This window comes from Cynocephalus volans, chromosome 5 (assembly GCF_027409185.1).
Source record: "Cynocephalus volans isolate mCynVol1 chromosome 5, mCynVol1.pri, whole genome shotgun sequence".
NCBI lineage: Eukaryota > Metazoa > Chordata > Mammalia > Dermoptera > Cynocephalidae > Cynocephalus > Cynocephalus volans.
The window spans coordinates 74,785,745-74,808,409 of NC_084464.1; the positions used below are offsets into that span (position 1 = coordinate 74,785,745).

Genomic DNA, 22,665 nt, shown 5'->3' on the forward strand with positions numbered 1-22,665 from the left:
ACAGGGATTTGAAACTTTGACCTTGGCATTATCAACACCATGCTCTAACCACCTGAACTAACTTGCCAGCCATCTAGCTGTTTTTAAATTTCACCATTCTAAGTCTAATATAATTACCCCCCTAGTAGCTGTAATCTGTCCTCTGAAAGCCTAAACCATTCATGTGCCATGTTAAAATGGTATTGCCTTTAACTTATTTATTTATTTATTTGCATGCATAATGCCCTAAATTATAGGATTTTCTAGGTTGGATTTATATTTTATTATTTCTCTATCTCTCATTAACACCTATCACAGTGCCTAAATATTAATAGTCTCAAAAAGTCATTTGAACGAATGAATAGATAAATTATTCTCAATTTGAATCTCCCAAAGACAAGTGGAGTTCAGCAGACTATATTAAATTGCACTCATCAGACACAGGACATCTGGCCATCACCTGGATTCTCTCTCTGCTTTAGTTGCCATGGCCAGTTCTTCAGGAGTTCTTTCACCATCCTTCCCTCACAGCTTTCTAATCTTTCCAGGACACTCTGTCAGCACTGCTTCATCATCCTAGCTCAGACCTTCCTCAGCTTATCCTGTAATTCTTTCAACACTTTGCACTAGATCTGATCATTAGTCAACAGCTTCTTAATGATCTGAGACTAATACCCCAAATCCTTAACACAGCTGACAAAAATCTTGCAAAATCTGGCCTCTGCCTTTTTACTAATGTCCTCTGCTCCATCTTTCCACCTGGCTCTCTACATTCTGTTAACAATGGTCTTCATCCATTTCCTAGAAGTGCCCATGTGTCTTCTGCCAAGGGCCTTTGTATATCCCTCTGCATGGAACATAACTTTATCCTAGGTATTTTCTCACTTATCCTTCTAGGCTTGCCTGAAACCTCAGTTTGTAAAGGAAGACTCCCTGGACTCTCTGAACTCTTATTTCACTGTGTCCTGAAATTATCCTTTGAAATATTGCTATATAATTCTTTTATGAAGCTTATAATTAATTATTTATTTCTAGAGATTCCTTCTCTAAAATATGAGTTCTATGAGGTACTGGTCAGTATTAATTTTGTTCATTTTTCTATGTACCCATCTCCTAGCATAAGGCCTTTCATTTTGAGCCATCAATCAATATTTTTGAAGGGATAAGTGGATCTAAAGAGATACTGGATATATAAAAGAAAATAGAAGTGAGAAAATAAGGTAATAGTAGTTTGGGAGGGACGAGTAATAATTAAATCTCATGCCAGTGTGATCTTCCACTGTATTCATTCAGAGTCCATTGATTGGGATTCATCTGCAAGGTTAGTTTTACCAATGTTCTTTTTGTACAGCCTTCCCTATTAGAAGATCCCCTTATGTGGTCTCTCTTTCTGCTTTGGTAGTTGATGGGCAGTGGCAGGAATGGAGTCCGTGGAGCCAGTGCTCTGTGACGTGCTCAAATGGGACCCAGCAGAGAAGTCGGCAGTGCACTGCAGCTGCTCATGGGGGCTCCGAATGCAGAGGGCCTTGGGCAGAAAGCAGAGAGTGCTATAACCCCGAGTGTACAGGTAAGGCCTGATTCCTGCATGTAAAGGGCACCTGCCATTTATGTAAAGTGACAGAACCATGCCAGATAGTCATGAAATAATAAGATGATAATTATATATTTTTTAATAAATGAAGCCAATTATATCAGAACTTATTCAATTGTATGCTTGTTCTATTATACTGGAGTTTATTTGTTGTATTAGTCCATTCTCTGTTGCTTATAACAGAATACCTGAAACTGGGTAATTTATAAGAAAACAAAATTTATTTCTTACAGTTTTGGAGGCTGGGAAGGCCATAGTCCAGGGGCCTCACACCTGGTGAGGGCCTTTTCCTGGGTGGGAACTCTCTATAGGATCCCATGGCAACTAAGGCAATCACATGGCTAGAATGGCAAGGGCTCTCTCAAGTGCTCACTTGCTCTCCCTATAAAGCCACAAGTGCCACTCCCATGACAACCCACTAAATCATTAACCCATTACTCCACGAGTGGATTAATCCATTCACAATGGCATAGTTGTCACACTACGATCACCTCTTAAAGGCTCTGCCTTTCAACACTGCCATAGTCTGGTTTCCCACCTTCTCAACATTGTTACAACGGGGATCAAGCTTCCACAGGTTTTGGGGGAATAGTCAATCCACAGCAGCGATGTTAATGAAGTAAAAAAATACAGGAGATTCTGAGATTAGATACCGACAAAGCTGATTAACTGCACTGAATTTACACTTTTTACAAGTAAGGTTCAATGTCCATTTGAAGTCAGACATGCCTATATGAACCTCTGTCAAACACAATGCTCTTTATTTGACCAATAAATCAAATGTCTGAATAATGCTTACTGATGGTGGTAGATTAATAAAAGTTAAAGAGTCAGTAATCTTCTCAGGTTTTAAAATTCCTAAAGCAGTGTGTGGTAGACTACTGCTATTGATGATAACACATTTCTTTCAGCCAATGGTCAGTGGAATCAGTGGGGTCATTGGAGTGGATGTTCCAAGTCCTGTGACGGTGGCTGGGAAAGGCGAATAAGGACGTGTCAGGGTGCAGCAATAACTGGGCAGCAGTGTGAAGGAACAGGGGAAGAAGTGAGAAGATGCAGTGAGCAGCGGTGCCCTGGTGAGAATGAAATTATCATAGTGGAAATATTTTTAACGCCCCCCCCCCCAAAAAAGAGATTTAAAAATATCATCTTTAGTTAAGGGCAATATTTCCTCAATTTAAGGATTGCTAATAATAAGTAGCAATTTACCTGTTCCTGTTATATATGGGGCATCCTCTGTTTATGTGTCAGAGAATAGTTTTATAGGTTTTTTAACTTATTTGTTTCCAAATGACATTGAAAAATATGGTAATACAAAGGTAGCCACACTGAACAGTAGCAAGATTGGAAATGGTTTAAATTAGTGAAGGGTACTGAGGAAAATGCTGAACCTAGAGAATTTGAAAACCCAGTTAGAGTCCTGTTGATATTAGTAACTCTTTGTGGGGAAGCTAGACTATCAGGCTCCTGGTGGTACAGTAAGTGCAGGTGGTTGCAGGATCTTGGAGGTTCATTTTCAGTGCACAAAGCTGTGAATACCTGTCTCCATCTAACCTGACTACTTCCATTTAGAAAAACCAAGGTATTCTAAAAGATAGCCAAGAGTCAAAACTTTGTATTTCTCCGTAGTTAGAATTCTAAAGACTTCTCACAGTTCAATGCTAAGAATACTAACAGGAAATGGACTTTGAGTAACAATAGGTTACAGCAGGTTTTTTTAGAGCTTAAAAAAGATCTAAAATTAATTGTGCTAATTCTTAAGGCCGTATGAATTCAGAATGATAAGTAACAAGGAAGCAGGATTTTGATAAGAAGGATACCTAAACAGATTAGCACTGTGAAATTTCTCCTGTGCTGCACAAAAATTAAAAATCATTAAGCAAAAACATTGATTTTGCCCAGGGAGAAATTTTATTAGAATAGTAAAGCATGATTAAATAAGACCCTTTTAAAATTTGAAGTTATCTAACCCAGTCTGGGCATATTTTTTAAAACTGTCTTTCGTCTACATATATAGAGGTAAGAGTGCTTCTGCAAATTTACAAAGATTGCCACCTGCTGTTTGGAAAACATTTTACAAATCTATTTAAAAAAAGATAATATGCCTTATTTGTCAGGTTTGTTTGCCAGCTTTCATGATTAAAGGCAGATTGAAAAATTATCACATAAAACTGAGAAAACTTTATATTACACTATACTTTTTGGTATTATTCATATTTTTATTGTACTCTTTTCATATAATATGATTTGAAAAAAACACAAGTTACTTAGAACTACATAAATATTATTTTCATGATTAAAATGAATTTTTGAATCAGGTAAATAATTTATAAATTAACACTTATAAAGGGACAACTATATATACAGTACAAGTTTTTGAATACATCCTAATCTGGTACTTTTATAAACACAAATTGCATTATACATCAGAAATTGTATGTGAGTATTAGTTTCAAAAATGCCTCTGCCTAATTGAGCATAGAATTTTTTTATATATCAAAATAAAACACTCAGGTTTCTCTTCAGATCGTATAAATCTTTCGCCTTTTACAAAATAAAGGTGGGTTTCTTTGATATTTATCTGTTTACTTTTCATGTGCAGTAATATCATCCTTAAATTATTTTACCAACAGAGCAGGATTTATAAATAACCTGGTTTTGCTTAGTCTAGTTGGTTTATATACTGGAGTTCCAACTCTGCTTGATTTCCTCTCTGTAGTCAGTATGTATTACTTTTGTGATTAGAAAGGCAGTAGCATGGTTTTCCTGGTTTCAGCCATTACATTGCTTCAGATTTACACACTGACAATATAAACTGAAAAAACTTTAAATTACCACAACATCCATAACATTTATTAAGGCATTTTTCTCTTTTTTTCAATAACAAAACCTTAACAAATGTTTTTTTTTTTAGAACAATATATTTTCTATACTATTATCTTTAGTACTATTCATTTTTAATTTTTTTCAGGTTGCTAGAAACAACTACCATTTATTTTTATGCATCACTTAATTTGAATGCAAAACAAATTAATCAAGTTTGCCAAGAGACCTCTGTTGTCAGGAAGGGGAAATATACATACCTTTTTGTCTGGATAATTAATGAAAATGATGATTAATCATCTGGATTTAATCAAAAGCTGTTATGATGTCTACTAAAAATAAAAAATAAAAATATTTTCCCATCAAGATTAAGATATTCCTTTATTGGTAAATAGATAAAATAAAGTACTGTATTACAAACAACAATGACCACAAATAAGATATTTCTTTTGCTTTCATAAGAAAAGAAAATTCTGAGGATAAAAAAAAAAAAAATTTAAATATTGCTATCTGGGAAATAGCTATAGGGGAGATAATTAAGTGGCCCAATTTTTAAATTGATCAAAATCCCCAAATAATGATTTCATTTATCTCAATCTCATGTATACCCTCAGGCACTGAGGGTTAAATTGTAGAAGGGTAATAGCTCCCCTGATCTTGTTATGTTGTTACAATGTGAAAACACTATTTTTAGTTTCTTTTGCTTTTTGCCCCCAGTATTTTTCTGGTTAATATTATTCAGAAAGCAAATGTTACTTATAGATAGTTGACTTTCTGGCTTCCTGGAGACTTCTTTGCTCTGCTCCCAGGGGAAGAGCTTGAGATTTCTACAGCACCATTTCTAGGATCCATGACTCTTCATCCATTAACTGCTAAGTTGAAACCTATCATTTACAAGTAGAAATTACATGCAATTTATACATAAAATTATCTTCTTGGAACCACAGTTTCTTTGTCTGCAGATGGTGATCAAAGCCCGCAGGTTAAGGGTGCTGAGGAAAACTTATACAGTGAGATAGCCATATCATAAATGTACACAGTAATAGCTACTTAGACCAGAGATATAACAATTATTGTGATATTTATCTTTAAATATTCATACCAAAGGAGGGCAGCAGTAGTGTAAGCAATGCAAAACTTGTCTTGAACGTTGTAATACATCTGTATTAGAATGAGGCATCCCGTGATACAGTGAATGTGAGGCCCTCAACCCACTTAGGAGAAATACCACTTTGGGAATGACTGCTCCTTATCTCTTTAAGATGTGCTCCAACAGGATTACATCTTCTCTGGAGGCCAAGAGAGACTTCATTTGGTTTCTGAGTAATTTTCTTTTAATGTAGCTTCAGTAGGAAGAATCACAAAGCTTGCTTACTTTGGGTTCCTGTCTTCTTTTGGTGCCTCTCCTCACTGTACAAGGCAGTGCTCCTCAAAATTTAGTGTACATAGGAATCACGCGAAGAGCTTGCTGAAACACAGATTTCTGAGCCAGACTGCAAGAAATTCTGATTCTAAGCAGTGCAACATAAAGAGCCTTGAATATGGAGTCCAACCAAGTTTGGGTTTGAGCCTCAGTATCCTCATATATAAAACGCGGATTACGTGTGCTGTACATATGGTGTGGCCTGAGAATTTGCATTTCTAACAAGCTGTCAGGTGATGCTGATGATGCTGGCTGTGGGTCATCCTTTGGGTTGCACTGATCAATAGTAAATAATAGTAATAATAGTAATAGTAATAATAATAATAGTAATAATAGTAATAATAATAATAATAATGAGATAATAGTAACAAAGAAGTGGAATACAGTTCTCCACTTATGCTTCATTGGTGAAAGCTGAGATAGTGCCTCAACAGGATTGCCAAATTTTATTTTATTCATGCTTCCTCAAAAATGATGAGAGATTGTTTCTGAAATGGGTTGATAATGAAAATATAGATAATCCATTTCAAGTCTCTCTAGTCAAATCATGTTTCAACCAAAATAATTTATCTTTACAGCAGTCATTTAAAGAAAAATAAGGTTATTACCTAGTTGTTGTAGCCAAAGAAAGATGGATTAGTCATTATCCAACTCTCTGTTCTCCAATCTCTTTGGCCTGTTCCACAGAGAGCAGGAGAAACAACTTGGATATCATTTGAACAAGTGTGGTATAAAACTATGTCCTGCCAGGACACAGATCTGCAGGCCTGCCATCATCAGCCCCAGCAACTCTCTCCCTGAGCAGTATATTTTCACTGCCTCTTATCCTCCAAGGCTATTAGCTGCACGTTCAGGTATATAAGATTTGATGTGGGGGGTGTTGTCAGGGAGGAAGATGAGGTCTCAGCTCACATGGACTTATTTTCTCCTCAGGTGCTAGTTAGTCGAGAGGTGAATCAATTACTATCAGTATAAGTATTTTGTCTTAGTTAAAGATAAGTTTAGTAAGTTAAGCTCTTCTAAATGGTGTGGACCACTCTGTTTTAAGGATAAAGTAATCATTGTTAGAAATCCAAATATGTCAGTGTGAAATTTGGATTTCTTTTCTGAAGAGAAAAAACTCATATTACTCTATATTAAAATATTTGCGTACAGGTTGACACCCACTTTAACTTTTTTTCCCCCAAAATCTCCAAATTAGTTCATCATAAATAGTACTTTTAAAATCTCCTATTTCATTGGAATTTTTATTCTTTTCTGCTATCAGATGTTAGGTGCATACCCTGTTGGGAATTATATTATTTTCTGTTGAGTTCTTCAAAAGATTAAAGCAAGGATTTACGCTGAATAGTTTTGGACATTCATGAAGCAAATAATGTCACACTCAAGGGTTTATACTGGTTGTTCACTTTAAACCAGCCACTGAGTTCAGTGTTGACAGTAGGTGGCACTAGGTATTGACTTCTTTCATCTTAAATATTCTATTTGTTCTTGCCAAGTCATCTCTGATAAATTCTCAAAAGTAGGAAAATAAATTAGAACTTGAAGATAGTTTAAATTAGAATTTGCGAGAAACCACCTGCTGCTTAATAAATACCTAATATAGCCTTTGATCCTTCCAGTAAGTGTGGGTTTTATTATTACCTATTTCAGTCTATAGTTCTGAAACAAATCAGCTAAATTTTATGGGCAGAATTAAGGAGGAACCACTGAGGTCTAAAAGAATAAATGTGTATACCAGGTAGTACTACATGTTTGTTATTCAAACCTGTTGCTATGGAGATAATTATTATCGTAATTTATCTTATCAGATTGCTCATCAGATGAGAGTTTGGGAGAACTCTCACAGTCTCTGCCATGGCAGAAACTTAAAAAGCATTTTGTTGTAATCTTATATTACCTTACCTTGTCCAATTTAGAAATATTTGACAACATGCTGATCATTCTTAAATTGAAAAGAAAATTTAAGCAGACTTTTAACTATTTTTTATTTCTTAATTTCATCTCACATTGTTCTTATAGTAAAATCACACATAAATTTTAGGAATCATTTGACAATTACTTGAAATTAAGAGAATTAAAATTAATTTTTAAAAAAGTTTAAACTAATTAATAACTCCTTTTGAGGCACAATGTTTACCAAGACACTAAATCTGAATGCTAGTCCTAGATGGTTCTCATCACCACTTATGTTTTTTCTCCTCATGTATCCTGACATGTGAGCAACCCTAAGATTCTGCTCAGGCACTCTTCTCTTTGGTTGCTCTATCAACGACTGCCTCTGTGAGGAGCACTCACAAATCTACTTCTTTATGCCAGATCTCTCACAGATGCCTCATATACCTTTCCAAGCCAGGTATCTACTCAGGCTCTGCATGACCAGGAAAACTTTTTCTCTCTGCCCACCAAATCCTTTGTGTTTTCTGGCTTAATTCCTCATTGCAGCAATTCCTTCCCCAGCAATGGGCCCCACCCCATCAAGTCTCTTTCCTTAGTGGCCCTGCTTTGTCTCCCCCCTGCCATCCCTCCTAGTGAGTGAAGAGCAGTTGCAGCCACCTCAAAAGGCTATTTAGCTCCTCAGCCTAAATAGCCTGGAATATGGAGTCCAACAGAGTTTGGGTTTGAGCCTCAGTGTCCTCAGATATAAAATGGAGGTAATAGTAAGTGCTGCAGGGGATTTTTTCAAGGATGAAATAATAAAATACTATGGCTAGTTAGGATTATTAAATGGCAGTTTGTGTACTCTGTATTACCCACATTATTGCAACAACCACCTTCTCTAATCTCTTCTGCACAGATTTATCTGATTATTCTTCCCTGTTCATAGCCTTGGTCATGTAGCTCGCTTGCTCAAAAAACTTCCATGGCCATCATTGCCTGCTAAATTCAGTGCATATTGGGATCCACCAGATTCTAGTATCCCTATCTATCAGCTCCACTAGCTTTCTAATGTTCTCTCTACTCATTTATAAGTACAGCCAGCCCTCCCTAACTGTGGGTCCTGCATCCATGGATTCAACCAACCAAGGATGAACATATTCTGGAAAACAAAATTGTCTGTACTGAACATGTACAAACTTCTTTCCTTGTAGTTATTCCCTAAACAATGCAGAACAACAACTGTTTTCATAGCATTTAATTGCATTAGGTATTATAAGTAATCCAGAGATGATTCACAGTATGCAGAAGAATGTGCATAGGTTATATGCAGATATTACATTGTTTTATATAAGGGACTTGAGCATCCCCAGATTTTGATATCCATGGAAGGGCCTGGAACCAATTCCCCATGGATACCAAGGGATGGCTGCATATGTAATTATATTATATTATATATATTTGTTAATATATAATACAATCAAACAAATCCAGTCTCTGTCTCTTGCAAACAAGACTACATTTCTCTCCTTATGCTTTTGTGTGCATGGTTATTCACCTGTACTCCCTGAGTGGTCCTGCCCACTCCATCTTTGCCTGTTGATATGAGCAATGAGAGCCTATCCATTAAATACTGTCTCCTCCCTTAATAATTCTTTCGCCCACAATCTCATGTATGCTTTTTCTTCCTTAAACCGCTATAAAGTTGATTTGTGCTTCCCTTATTGTATATTAGTATAATGATTATTATACACGATTATATGTTAGCTAGAGTTCTAACTCATTTCAGCTAAACTATTTTTAGCCTCCAGAATCCCTTACATTGCATTGAGCTTAATTGAACATAGTAGGTCATTAGATCCATGCTCTTTTGAATGTTTTTATTCCATATCATAAACTGAATTCATGAAAATATTTGTGTAAAAGCATGTGAATAAAAAGTTTGCAATAACTATGATGCTAATGCCTTACATTTTATGACCTTTTCCTCTTTCAAAATTCTACTAATTTGTTGGATGGACTACCTAATTTATTGAATGGACATTTTCATCGCATATATGATTTTTATTTTGTAGTAATCATTTGTAGTTTGATTGTATTAGTCCATTTCTGTTGCTTATAACAAATACCTGGAACTGGGTAATTTAAAAGAAAGCCAAATTTATTGCTTACAGTTTCAGATGCTAGGAATTCCAAAGTCCAGGGAGCATTTCTGGTAAAGATCTTCTTTGGTGGTGGCTTTACAGCAATACAAGTGTCTCAAATGGCAGAAAATGGCGGAGCAGAGGAAGAGAGACTAACCTCTTTATTCACTCTCTTTTTAAAGCCCTCAGAACCACACCTACCACCATTATTAATCCATTCACTATGGCATGGTCCTACAATCGAATCACGTCTTCAAGACCCTGCCTTTCAATTACCATAATGGGATTTCCCATCTTCTTAATACTGTCCCAGTGGGGACTAAACCTTAACATATTAAACTTTGGGGGACACAATTCAATCAACTGCAGTGATCTTTCTTTCTTTAGAAATAAATAATTGAGATGTTGGAGGTAGGAAAAATATGTAAGTTTCTATAAAAAATTATTCACTGTCCCCAAATCTCAGCCCAGCTTATTCTTGTAGACCAGAGTTCCTCAAGGCAGTTCTGCAGTTCTCTGTCATGCAGGGGTTGGTCCAAGGTGTGCCCAGAAAGTGATTCCAAAAGCCTCAGCACAGCTGACAAGACAGGAGACCATGACACTTGGCCTCCAGTCTCCGGTGGCCTTGCCTGCTTTCCCCAGTGTGTCTCCAAATGTTGTCATTTCCTACAAGTGCTATGATCTGGAGAAGGTTAAGAAGCACTGCTATCCTCAGCTGTTCTTAAGATGATGTAAAAAGGCAGTAAACACAGTTTTTCAGAAAAATCTTGAGTACACCCCAATATAAAACTTAGTCATAAAGTTAGTAAATAGTTGTTCCTCAAAATTAAAGTTAGCTATTTTTTTAATTCACTTTGTTAACAGTTTTGAACTAGAGTGACCTTGTCTGTTAAGTTGAAATATAGAATTAAATGACAATAATACAAAATTTGCTTATTAGGAGTGTGTATATAAAACACCATCTACACACCACTCAAAAGAACAATTTGCAATACATACTGCTTGTAAATAAATTTGAAGTTCATGCTTTGCTGACTTCCAGACTTAAAAACAAATTTTTCCAAAATATGTAAATCATTTCTTTACCACCACAACAGCAAAAAAAAAAAAAAAAAAGGCTTCTGTGCTTAGATACCATGTAAGCTTCTCTGAGAATGCACTTAGCCATTTGATTGTCCTTGGGCCCACCATTTCCAAGCCCAGTGACCTCAGTCTACATATTTCCCTCTACCTTGGTTTTCTCATGTTTGAAATGGGAATAATAATTCTGTCCAGTTTATACAGTTACTACGAGAATTTGATGAATTTAAATACGTAATGTACTTAGAAGAGTAACTCATAGAGATATGTAAATATTACTTTTATAATTGTATCTTGTTTCAACTTGAAACAGATAAATACCATTTTCCATATGAAGAATGCTGTTATGAAACACTTTATAAACACTCTTCTTTTTCCCTGAGACCTTAGCAGCAGCCTGAATTCTTCACATGAGTAGGTACCGCCTTGGAAATTAGAGCTGTAAGATCCAGAGACTGAATCTATCTTATTTCCTTCTCCATCCTTCAGCATAGGAAATTCTCAAAACAAAAGAATTTATAAATTTCCAGCAAGTGGAATTTGAAATGTAGGGTCATGAATAGTGCATTTTTTTTCCCGCATGCCAGCTCTGCAGTTTAGAATCAATTTCCAGGCTACGGAGTGAAAACGAATTTTCCACATTGATTTAAGCCCTGTATAATTTCTGCTATTTTTAAGAGACAAAATATCATTTTGAATAGGCAGATTAACAGCTAATCACTAGGTGATTGCTACCTTGTTTTAAGGAAGCATGCTAACTACATACTTGTGACGTCAAGTACAGTTATATCTTACAAATGGATTTTTATTTTTTTGCACTATTGATAGCAAACAATGGGATCTTTCAGCAGATGAGCAGAGTTGCTGTTCCATTTTGCCAAGGCATTAGAAAGAAAACAAGAGTTCTTCATATGGCTGCACAATAAAATGTTTTTATTTTGAGCACAGAGAGTAGCCTGAGCTAATTATGTATTTTCTAATTTACAGAATACACATAGATAGCATTAAGCAGAAAAAATTGAATACAAATCCCTATCTTTAGCATATGTTTCTCTCTTGAGCTTTAGTTCCATATACCAACTAATTTTTTGATAATACCTAGATGTGTTCAGATATCTCAAACTCAAAACTATTTTTAGCGTTTCCTCTCCCAGCCCTCTTCTCATGTGCTGTAGCTCAGGGTATAGCACACAAGACATTCTTCCTGGAAACCTGAGTTCTGTCTTTTAATCAGCCATGGAGCTGAGCCCATTCTACCTCCTAAATAGATTTTGAATTCAACCATTTCCTGTAGCCACTTCCCATGACTCTTCGCCCCTTACCCAATTATTTAGTCATAGGCTTTCCTGCCTTCAGTCTCATTTTCCTTCAATAAATTTCCCAAACTGCAGGTACAGCATCGAAAAAATTATAAAATACTCCCCTTGCTCTTAGAATAAATTCAGATTCCTTGCTTACCTCATCATTTATCACTTTTCCCCCTCCTATAATCACCCACCTCCACTTATCCCCAACTTAACACTATCTGTTCTAAAACCTTCCCAATTTCTTGGATGTACCCAGCCGTCTTTGCTCCCTGGGTCTTCCCACATGAGGTTACCATGGCACATTTTTGCCTTCTTCTTTGACAAATTTTATCCCCTGCTGTTCATCCTTTACACTGCAACTCAGACTTCTGGAAATCCTGCACTAACATGCTCTCCCCTGAAATATTCCTAGAGCAGCCAGGGCTTCCCAGATAATAGTGGGCATGCTACTGAACTGTAATAGCTCAGAGTATTATCTTCTTGATCATCTGGGGGGTGGAGAGACCCTGACTACTTTTGTCTATCCTTTTACATGCACTAGTTAACGAAGTGACTGGGACATTATGGGTACCCGGTAAATATTTGTTGAATGAATGGATTTCATAAGTGGCACTGAGGAGGACGTAGAAACAGTCACACTGCTGGGGAATTCATAAACCTAAGATGGTAGAAAATAAATTGTTATTTTAATATCTAAGCTGTTTTGTTTTTGGTATGAGCATGTAGGGGCCAAGAGAAGACATCCCCTTCAACCCCCTGAGGTTCTCTGAAAAATCACAGATAAACACAGATTAATATGAAGAAAAGGCATAACAGATTTTATTTGATCATAGTTTTACATGACATGGGAGCTGTCAGAATGAAGACCCAAAAATATAGGGATAATTGCCCATATTTATGCTCACATTCTATGAAGCAGGCACAGCTGTGTAGAAATGTGATTGGACTAGGAAAATGTGATCTAATGCTCATAGATTCAATGGGAAATCCAGCAAGCCTGTTTGTTCAGATTCTTCTTGGCTTCTCTGTGCTTCATTCTTTCTTCCAGAGTATGCAGCAGGACCCTTTCTGGAAGGGGGTCATGTGACCAAGACAGGTCAGAGAATTTCTTCATGGCCTGCTGCAAGAAAGAAAAGCAGGGAGCATAATTTTAGTCTTTATGGCTGTCTTTGGAGAAAGGGGTTCTGATTTCTGTGACCCACCTTGGGGAAGAGGAATCTAGTTTCTATGGCTTGCCTCAGAAGAAAATGAGGCTGAGAGACAGAAGGTCAGAAGAAGGTCAGAGGAAAACTTTGCTTTTGAAGCTGCTTCTGAGGCTTTCTCTTTGGGGCATCTCCTTCTGGGCCCCAACAAGCATAAATGGGTCTATTTCCTGAACTAAATTTTGTTAAGATATATTCTTCAAAGAATGCCAAATCAACTCTGATGAAATAATTAAAGCAGCTGTGGATTTGAGATTACTACTAAAAAGCTGAAAATCCTGGACTAGTTTGCAACTTTAAATCTGTGATACCCTTGCCATCTTCCTTTTTTATCATTTGTGTATTTGAATTTCTGTCTACAATAAGCACAATGAATTTGCAGTGGAGCAAAATATAGTTTGTTGACCTCTTTAGGTTCAAAACGATTATTGGTTTTATTTGTTTTGATTTTTTTTCTGATTGTAGGCAGACAAAACTAATAGACACAAAGCTGATGGGATTCAGTAACTGAGTGCTGTGGTTGGACAAAAAAACTACTATTTAATCAACTTTTTCTTTAACCAGAGTTAAGACGTATGTTGGGCACATGTGAGGATTCTAAACAGGGTCCTGTAGGCTCTGATTAAGTCAGACATAACCTTCTAAGGCCAACATTAGTCAATAGCAGGTACCCTGGAAACCTCTTTTGACTAATTTTTAGGATGACTATAGTAATTAACCTCTCTTTCTTCTGTTTCTAATTGGATGTGTGTATCTACTGCCAGACCATTTATTCCCCACCCCACATACACAAAATGTCCTCAGTATTTTGCAGAATCATCTTTATTCTCTGTAATCTTAAGAATTGGGTTAACTGAAAAATACATCTTCAGGGCTGGCTGGTTAGCTCACTTAGGAGAGCGTGGTGCTAATAAGGTCAAGGGTTTGAATCCCCATACCGGCCAGCTGCCAAAAGAAAGAGAAAAAAGAAAAATAGATCTTCTAGCTGGAAGAGGCAAATAAATAACTAAGCTAGAAAAAAAAAATATATATATATATATAGAAGTTACAAGATGACAGGCAAGTGCTCTGGAGAACAATAGAGCAGAGGAAGAGATGGGAGTGTTTGCAAAGTAGTCAGGGAATCACTAAGAAGGTGAGATTTCAGTAAAGATTGAAGGTGGTGAAGACACGAGCAATACAGAATTTGAGAAAAGGGAGGAGGGATATCCTGGGCAGAAAGAACAGGTACACAGTCTCTGAGGTGGGAGCCTGCCTGCCTGGAGTATTGGAAAAGGAGCAGGAGGCCAGTGTAGCTGGGAAGGTGGCAGTGAGAGTGGGAGGGGTGGGAATGGAGGTCAGGGGCTGGATTGAACCGACCTTATAACTGTGTCATTTAATCATTAAACATCGTAGTTACATGGGGGGGGGAAAGGTCTTTATTTTTCCCCAAGTGGATTGCCTTTTAAAGAAATCAAGCATTGACTTGTATTTCCCAGCAGATAGTTATTACTTCTGTCCACCTTGATTTTGAACCTCAAGTTTCAGAGGCAGGCCCTGCAAACATTGCACCCTTTTGTCCCACCAGTGCCATCTAGTGGTTAATATTTGCAATGACCTGATATTCGGACCGCACAATTGACAGTGGGGGAGGGGCAGGAGAAAGGGAGTGTCTGCCGGAACAACACTAGGTGTAAAAAGCCTTCTGATACCACTATGGAGAAATAAAGAAGTTCAGGGTGCAAACTGTTATTTATTGGTTTATGTCAAGACTGAATCCGGAAATATTAGAAGTTATAGCACCAGATTTTATCAAATATGTTTCAAATTTCATCAACGGAACTGAAGAAAATTTGAGTTTGTAAGTTTGGAAAGCCAAAAAGACAGCATAAGTGAAGTGAAAGAGAGATTATAAAAGAAGAGGTAATGAGGAAGATAATGAGCAGAGGGGGGATGTATAGATAGAACAAAAAGAGTAATCAAATGTAACAGTAATATTAGATTAACTACTGACGTATCATTATTAAAAATAGACATCTTTATATATAGAATTCAGCTATGTAATAAACGATTCATAATGTATTTTGTGGACTTTAACATTGATTCTAATTTACCTTTTTTTTTTTTTAGTATTCTGTAATACTTTTTGGTTGTACAAAAATAATTTACAGAAACACAATTATCTATTATAGCACTCTCCGATATGGTATTTAAATACAAATTTACATTAATTAAAGTTAAATGAAATTTAAAATTCAGTTCTCAGTTGCACTGGCCATAATTTCAAGAACTTAATAGCCACATTTGGCTAGCGGATACCAGATTGGACAGTGAAAATATAGAATATTTTCATAATTTCAGAAATTTCCATTGGACAGCATTGGTTTATTATTTTGTTTTTCTCAGTAAGTGATTTATATAACAAAAGTGTTTTGAACACCTGCTACATACCAGACACCATGGGAGTTCATTACAGCAGATTAAGAATAAATAAAGTAAAACATGCTTCATCTCCTAAAAAGCAAAACTTGGAAATTGGGGTGGTTCACACATACAGCCAAATATTTGCAATTTATTGTGAGAAGAGCTACCATAATGGTGTACTCATGACTGAAATATTTAGAAAGGCTTCTCAGAGAATACATAATTTAATCTATGTTTTAAAGATAAATAGGAATTTTACTCCCAAAACGAGGGGAGAGAGAATTTTAAATAGAAGATATAGTTTTTACAAAGATAAATATGAATTGTCATGTAATATTTGGGGGGTGACAATTAACTTTGCCTGTCTGATGCGTAGGAGAATAGACATGAGCCATGCTAGGTTAGGGCTTTCTAGAAGGGCCTTTTCATCACACTGAGCATAGTTATCTTTATCCTGTCAGTACTGGAGAACTGTGGGAGGATTTTAAGCAGCAAATTGTGGCATCAGACTTCATTTTAGAGATTACTCTATTGATGCAGCATAAAAATTGGATTAAAGGGGAAGCTGCAGGAAAATAGCACCACCTTATACCATGTTCTTCAGCTCAGGAAGCAGGCATTGTTCTTGATCCCTCTGTCTCCTTCATTCCCCATGGCACATTGTCTACCTCCTAAATTTACCTTGCACCTACCAATTTTCTTTTCTTTTAATCCGACCATCCTACCTAAAGCCACCACTGTTTCAGGGCTGAAGCACTGAATTAGTCCCCTCAGTGGTCTTGCCCATTTATTCTACCCACAGAAGGCAAAGTGATGTTCTCAAAATGAGGAATCGAATGATGTCAATCCTTTGTTTAGAACCCTTCAGTGGCTGCCCATGCAGCCTGCAGGCCCTAACCTTGGCCTGCCTCCCCACTGCTCCTTCCTCTCCGTCCAGCCCTGCTGGCCTTGACCCCCAAGCTCTTCCCTGTTTCAGAGTCTTTGCACACACTGTTTTCTCTGCCTGGAGCACTTACTGCATCTCACATTGCCAGTCTCATTTATACGTCACTTCCTCCAGGAAGCCTTCCTTCATCCTTCGTATTTTAGATTAAAACAGCACCATGCATTTCTGGTTTAAAGTGCTTATCATATTGTACTCAATTAATTGTATACTCACATATTTTGCACTCAAGTAATTGTGTAGTTTAATTGTTTGACCTCTGCCTCCTCCCTTTTATTGAAAAAACCGTGATGTAGAGACTGCTTTTCTCGTGAACCATTGGTTTTCTGTAGAACAAGACCCAACTCATGTTAGGTACATGCATGAATGAACCACAGGTTGTTTTCCTAATTCAAATGGGACAGGATGAATGGCTGGGTAAGTGGTGGAGATAGAATTATGAAAGATTAAGTGGAAAAGGTTGAATAGAAGGTGGATCTAATGGTTTTAGTTAGGGGGGAAAATTGGGGTATCATTGACAGAGTAAAGAAATACAAGGAGAATAACAAGCAGCATTTTGGAGAAAAATGGAAGAAGCTGAATTATGGGCAACTGGCCTTTGAGATATCTTTGGAATAGCCAAGTAAAAAATACAACTCAACAGCTGACTATGCCGATCTAAAACCTGAGAAATATATCTGAACCAAAAAAAACAAACATGGGTTTCTAATGCACAACTGGAGGTATAGGGCATGGAGGCAGGCATGACTGCAGGGTAACAAGCAAGAGTGTGGGATTGGAAGTCATCTGCTTGCATTCTTAACATGTCTCTGACATTTGCTAACTTTTTCTGTTTTCCACTGCTTCCCCTTTAACGGCATCAATCTGGACAGCACCTAGTTCCCTTGGGGTGACGTCCCTCACTACTTTCTCATCTCTGGGTTTTACCTTTTCTTTCTGACGCTGTTGCACCTCTTCTCAGAAGACACTTCCTTGGGCCTCCATGGCCACCTGGTAGGAGACTGGATGGGGCAGCAGGACTGGGAGCATATGTTTTCCGTGGCACTGGGGACAGACGCTGCAGGCAGTGAAGTGGCTCCCAGCTTGCTAACCTCTGCAACCAGAGTGGGAGTGGAGGGTCATGGGGGCTTGGCTGGTGGTGGATGCTGCACCCCTTAATTTATTTCTCTCCTGTTTCTGTTCTTGAAATATTGGGTGAGAGTCCTCCACAGAGGCCGCCCCTAACCTCACTTAAGTTGTACATTTTTTGTGGTGAGTTTAATTTTGTCATTTTTAAAAATTTTTTTTATTTATGATGATCCACTCCTATTCATCACCACCATTCCTAGGCCAGACTCAGTGACAAGTCGAGTTTTGGGGTCCCAGGAGAGGCTCGCCAACCTCAGCAGGGCACTTTTGCCCTATGTAACATCCCGGGGCTTTGGAGGAGGGTATGGCTTGGCTGCCAAAGGAGGATGGGCCGAGGCACCTTGGTGGAGTGCCCCCTCCCCTCCCAGCATCCCCCTCCTGCACTTAGTTTCTCCTCCAGATTCAAATGTAATAAACAGAATATTTGGAATCCAAAAAAAGAACAAAGTTGGTCTACCTCTCCACCTCTGACTTTTAAATAGTTGGAGGAGAGTCCATGAGTCCATGCATGTAAGACTCCTAATAAGGGCTCAATAAATGCTAATGTGACTATTATTACTATTATTAATATGTTTGAAATTATCTAAGGAAGCATTAAACACAAGGAAAAAGTAAGGTGTGGATGATTCTGAGAAGGGCACAGGGAATGAGACCAAGGAGAATGATCAAGTGCTTGGTGGGGGCCTGAGAGAGAATGGCTTTTTGTGACCGTAAAGATATGATTTTCAACAAGAAGAGACAAGTCAAAGTATAAAGTGCTGCTGAGAGGGTTCAGTGAATCAAGACTAAGATGAGCACATTAGGTTTGGTGGAAGATCACGGGTGAGGTGAGGAAGAGACGTCTTATACAAATGGGGCTGGGAAAGGTTGAATCAACTGCTAAACCATCCATCAAGCACAAAGTGCACAAGGTGCAAACAGTTGCTTGTGTGTTTTAAAGAGAACCTAGAATACACACGCACACGCGCACACACACACGCACACGCACACGCACATTAACTCAGAGGGAGAGAGCTACCTTGAACACTTCAAGGTAGAAAGAGGATATGGGGGATGTCAGAAGCAAGGCTACTGAAGAATGAGGATTCTAGAATCCAGTCCTGCTAGTACTTCCACCAGCTCCATCACCTTATGCAAGCCTCTTCTGTTCTGGCCTTGGTGCCCTCATCTGTAAAGAGGAAAGAGATGGAATAGGTGATCCTCAGTGACACTTTCAGCTCTAAAATGCCCACGTGTTTAAACCATTTGTCTTATCTGGGGTAATTATGAAGAAGATAATATATCAAGATTGAATGTCTCGAATTGCATTCTTCACCTACTAATAACTGTAGTGTAACCTAAGGAGTTTAAAAATTCTGAAGTAGAGGGCCAGCCCGTGGCTCACTCGGGAGAGTGCGGTGCTGATATCACTCAGGCCATGGGTTCAGATCCCATATAGGGATGGCCGGTTAGCTCACTGGCTGAGCGTGGTGCTGACAACACCAAGCCAAGGGTTAAGATCCCCTTACTGGTCATCCTAAAAAAAAAAAAAAAATCTGGAGTAGAACTGGTATTAATAGAATTATGATTATCATGGATTAAATATTATATTATTCTCAAAAGAAGACATTTCTCCCAGGAAGTCCCACTCACGTATTTATTTAGTTATTATTTTTTTAGATTTTCAGTTATTTATCGAGGAATTTATATAACAATATATTCATTCATTTATTCATTCAACTTTGGGCAACTTCTGTGTGCCAGACACACCATTAGGTGCAAGTGATACAGTGATGAGAAGACCTAAACAAGAGCCCATGTAAGTAGTGTAGACATATATTCGAACACATAAATGGCAATGTTGTGTGAAAGACGGTGTATCTAGAGAAAGGACTATTGTTCTTTGATCCAGGAGCAAAATGTCAGGTTTAACACAATATAGGTGGAACCTGTTCTTTCACAATTCTTTGGCTTTTTATTATACTATTTCTGTTATACATCTCTTATTCTTGAAATGCCTTTTAACTTTATTCTCAATAATTAAATTGAGATTTTGAAAATAACAGGACAAAAATATCAAATCGGCTTATTTTTATATTATGTAACATGAGTGCCATTGTTGCTCTTTGTTGTAGACATAATTATATGTTTTTGCCCTTCAAGTTTATTACTTTATTTATTTATTTATTTGCAGCTGGCCAGTACAAGGATCAGAACATTTTATGTTTATTTATTCTTCATATTTATAGTTAAAACTTCTAATATGGTTTTTGGTTTATTGGAAATTACTTTATCGTATAATATCTGAAAACATTATGAATATTGGTAGGATTTTTTTAATTAATATTTTAAAATGTGATCATTTTCTAGGCAAACCCAAATGACTTTCTTTTAAAAGTCTACACAGTAAGCAGTTTCAAAAGAAATGACATTTCTGAGAAGATTTTGTAGATACTAAAATGAATCCCAGTGGGGCTTTTTTTTTAGGAAGACGCCACTAACATCTCTGCGGTCTCTCTGCAGTTAGAGATGCGTTTGAGGATTGTTTATTGCCAATATTTGAAAAAATAAGCACTGCTGACATTCAAGTCTCTCTGTTTTAAATTGCAGCACCTTATGAAATATGTCCAGAGGATTATCTGATGTCTATGGTATGGAAAAGGACTCCAGCAGGCGACTTGGCATTCAATCAATGCCCGCTAAATGCCACAGGTACAGTAGAATGACCCACCTAAATCCAAGTAATTATCACCATCCAAGAACCCCATACTATGTTTGCTTATGAGATCATGCGTTTGTCCTATTTCTATAAGTAAGTTTGTACAATAAGCAATTAATAAAACAATTTAGTAAAGTGTTTTATAAATAGAGCCAATAAAGAGACCTAGAAAATATTGTTGATGCAATTGTTTTTCAGTGTGACTAATATGCATTATAAAAATAATCAAAATAAAAATTTCATGTGCATGTATTTTAAGCAAAAAAAAAAAAATACAAATCCAATTTTTGACCTGCCTCTCAACTATGTGATGACTTCAAGCATCCCTATTATAAAGCTTCTGTTCTTTGTGACACACAGGCACCACTAGCAGACGCTGCTCTCTCAGTCTTCATGGAGTGGCCTTCTGGGAACAGCCGAGCTTTGCAAGATGCATATCAAATGAGTACAGACACTTGCAGCATTCAGTAGGTGCAAAGCCAGCTTTAGTACTTGCTCTGTTTATTTTTTGCTAATAATTCTGTGTGAGAATTTAACCTCCTACTGTTCAATCAAATCAGTAAAATCTCTGAAAAAATGCCTGAAGGAAGAAGGATAGGAGAGAAAGTTCATTTTTACATCAGTGCTAAATTGTTTTGTTCCTAGGGCTTTGGTTTTTATGAATCCTGCTATTTAAATGAAAGAATTCCACGTCAAGTGGTAGAAAAGCCTCAACAAAATCTGTTATTCAGTTTTATTATGAAGGTTAAACTATAAGTCATGATTGGCTCAAGTCTGAGGTAAATAGTATAAAAGACTTGTTTCAAAATACCATACATTTTAAAATTAAATTCTTTAACTTTTCAGTAGTTGGGAAATGATAAAACTGTGTCACTCAGGTATCTAATTTCTCTGCAGTTTGAGATTAAGTCATGGAAAGAAATGACATTGTTATTGCACTAGAGAAACCTAATTACTTGCAAAAGATTACGTGGGCCAAAATTTCCAAAAATAGCCCTTCTTTTCCCACACATTATTGAATTATTCACAGAGTATGATGTATGAATATTTTGAGCACAATTACATTTTGCTTGGTATTTTACAAGTGCAAGTCATTGTCATTATCAGGGACTGTTTTCATTTCATACTGACAGTCAAGAGGGCCTCCCTACATGAATAAACATTGTGGGGCATAGGACAAAATATGAGCATGAGCCCACTGGAAAGTTGAACACGGGCAGGAATCATGTTAAGAGCCTTTATGTTTTGTTGTGCTTATGTTTTCTTTTAATGTTCTTACTGTCACTCAAAATTACATATAATAAAAAAAAAACTAAAGAATATTCTTGCTTATGGATGGAAAAGTAGCTTATACAGTAAGAACCATTATCAATTAATGGAATTAGTATGTATCTAATTATTAGAAAACAAAAAAGTACATTTTCAAAACTCTGAAATCCAAATGCTGTCCAATATGTTTACATATCTAATCAGTAATTGATGATATTTAAAGTCTTACTTCTGTCATTATGTATGAATATGCATATATATATTTAAGTGTATATAAGAAATTGATGATTATTTGCCTACAAAGAGCCTTATTTCTGTCATAAATATGTATTTACAATGTAGACAAATACATAAATATTTTTATATATTTACAATGCAAATATAAAGTTTTATATTTATATATTACATAAAGAGATAATACAAATATAAACAAACACATATTATCTCTTTTTATTCAAAATATTTCAACATTTACTTGTACGTATTTGTGGAGTACAGTATATTGTTTCAATACATGCATATACTGCACAATGATTCACTTAGGATAGTGCTGTGTATTAATTGAATTGTGTTCCCCAAAGTTCATATGTTGGAAGCTGAGTTCCCAGTGTAACTGTTGAGGGTGGGAAATCCTATTATGGTAATTAAAAGATGAGGCCTTGGAGAGGTGATTAGATTATAGGACCATGCCTTAGCGAATAGATTAGTAATAGTGGTCAGGGGCATGGTTCTGAATGCTTTAAAAGAGGGTCAAATAAGAGGTTAGTCTCTCTCTGTTCTGCCATTTTCTGCCATAT

The 22,665-nt window shown here is 36.8% G+C and overlaps 1 protein-coding gene across 1 annotated transcript in view; it reads left to right on the top strand.

The window, feature by feature from the left end:
* Positions 1–22,665, top strand: part of ADGRB3 (adhesion G protein-coupled receptor B3) — a 658,639-nt gene that overhangs the window by 276,109 nt on the left and 359,865 nt on the right. The window contains exons 5-8 of the mRNA XM_063096759.1: positions 1,382–1,546; positions 2,482–2,646; positions 20,491–20,592; positions 20,960–21,066. Of these exons, the coding sequence (XP_062952829.1) occupies positions 1,382–1,546; positions 2,482–2,646; positions 20,491–20,592; positions 20,960–21,066 (539 nt within the window). The remainder of the gene's footprint in view (positions 1–1,381; positions 1,547–2,481; positions 2,647–20,490; positions 20,593–20,959; positions 21,067–22,665) is intronic.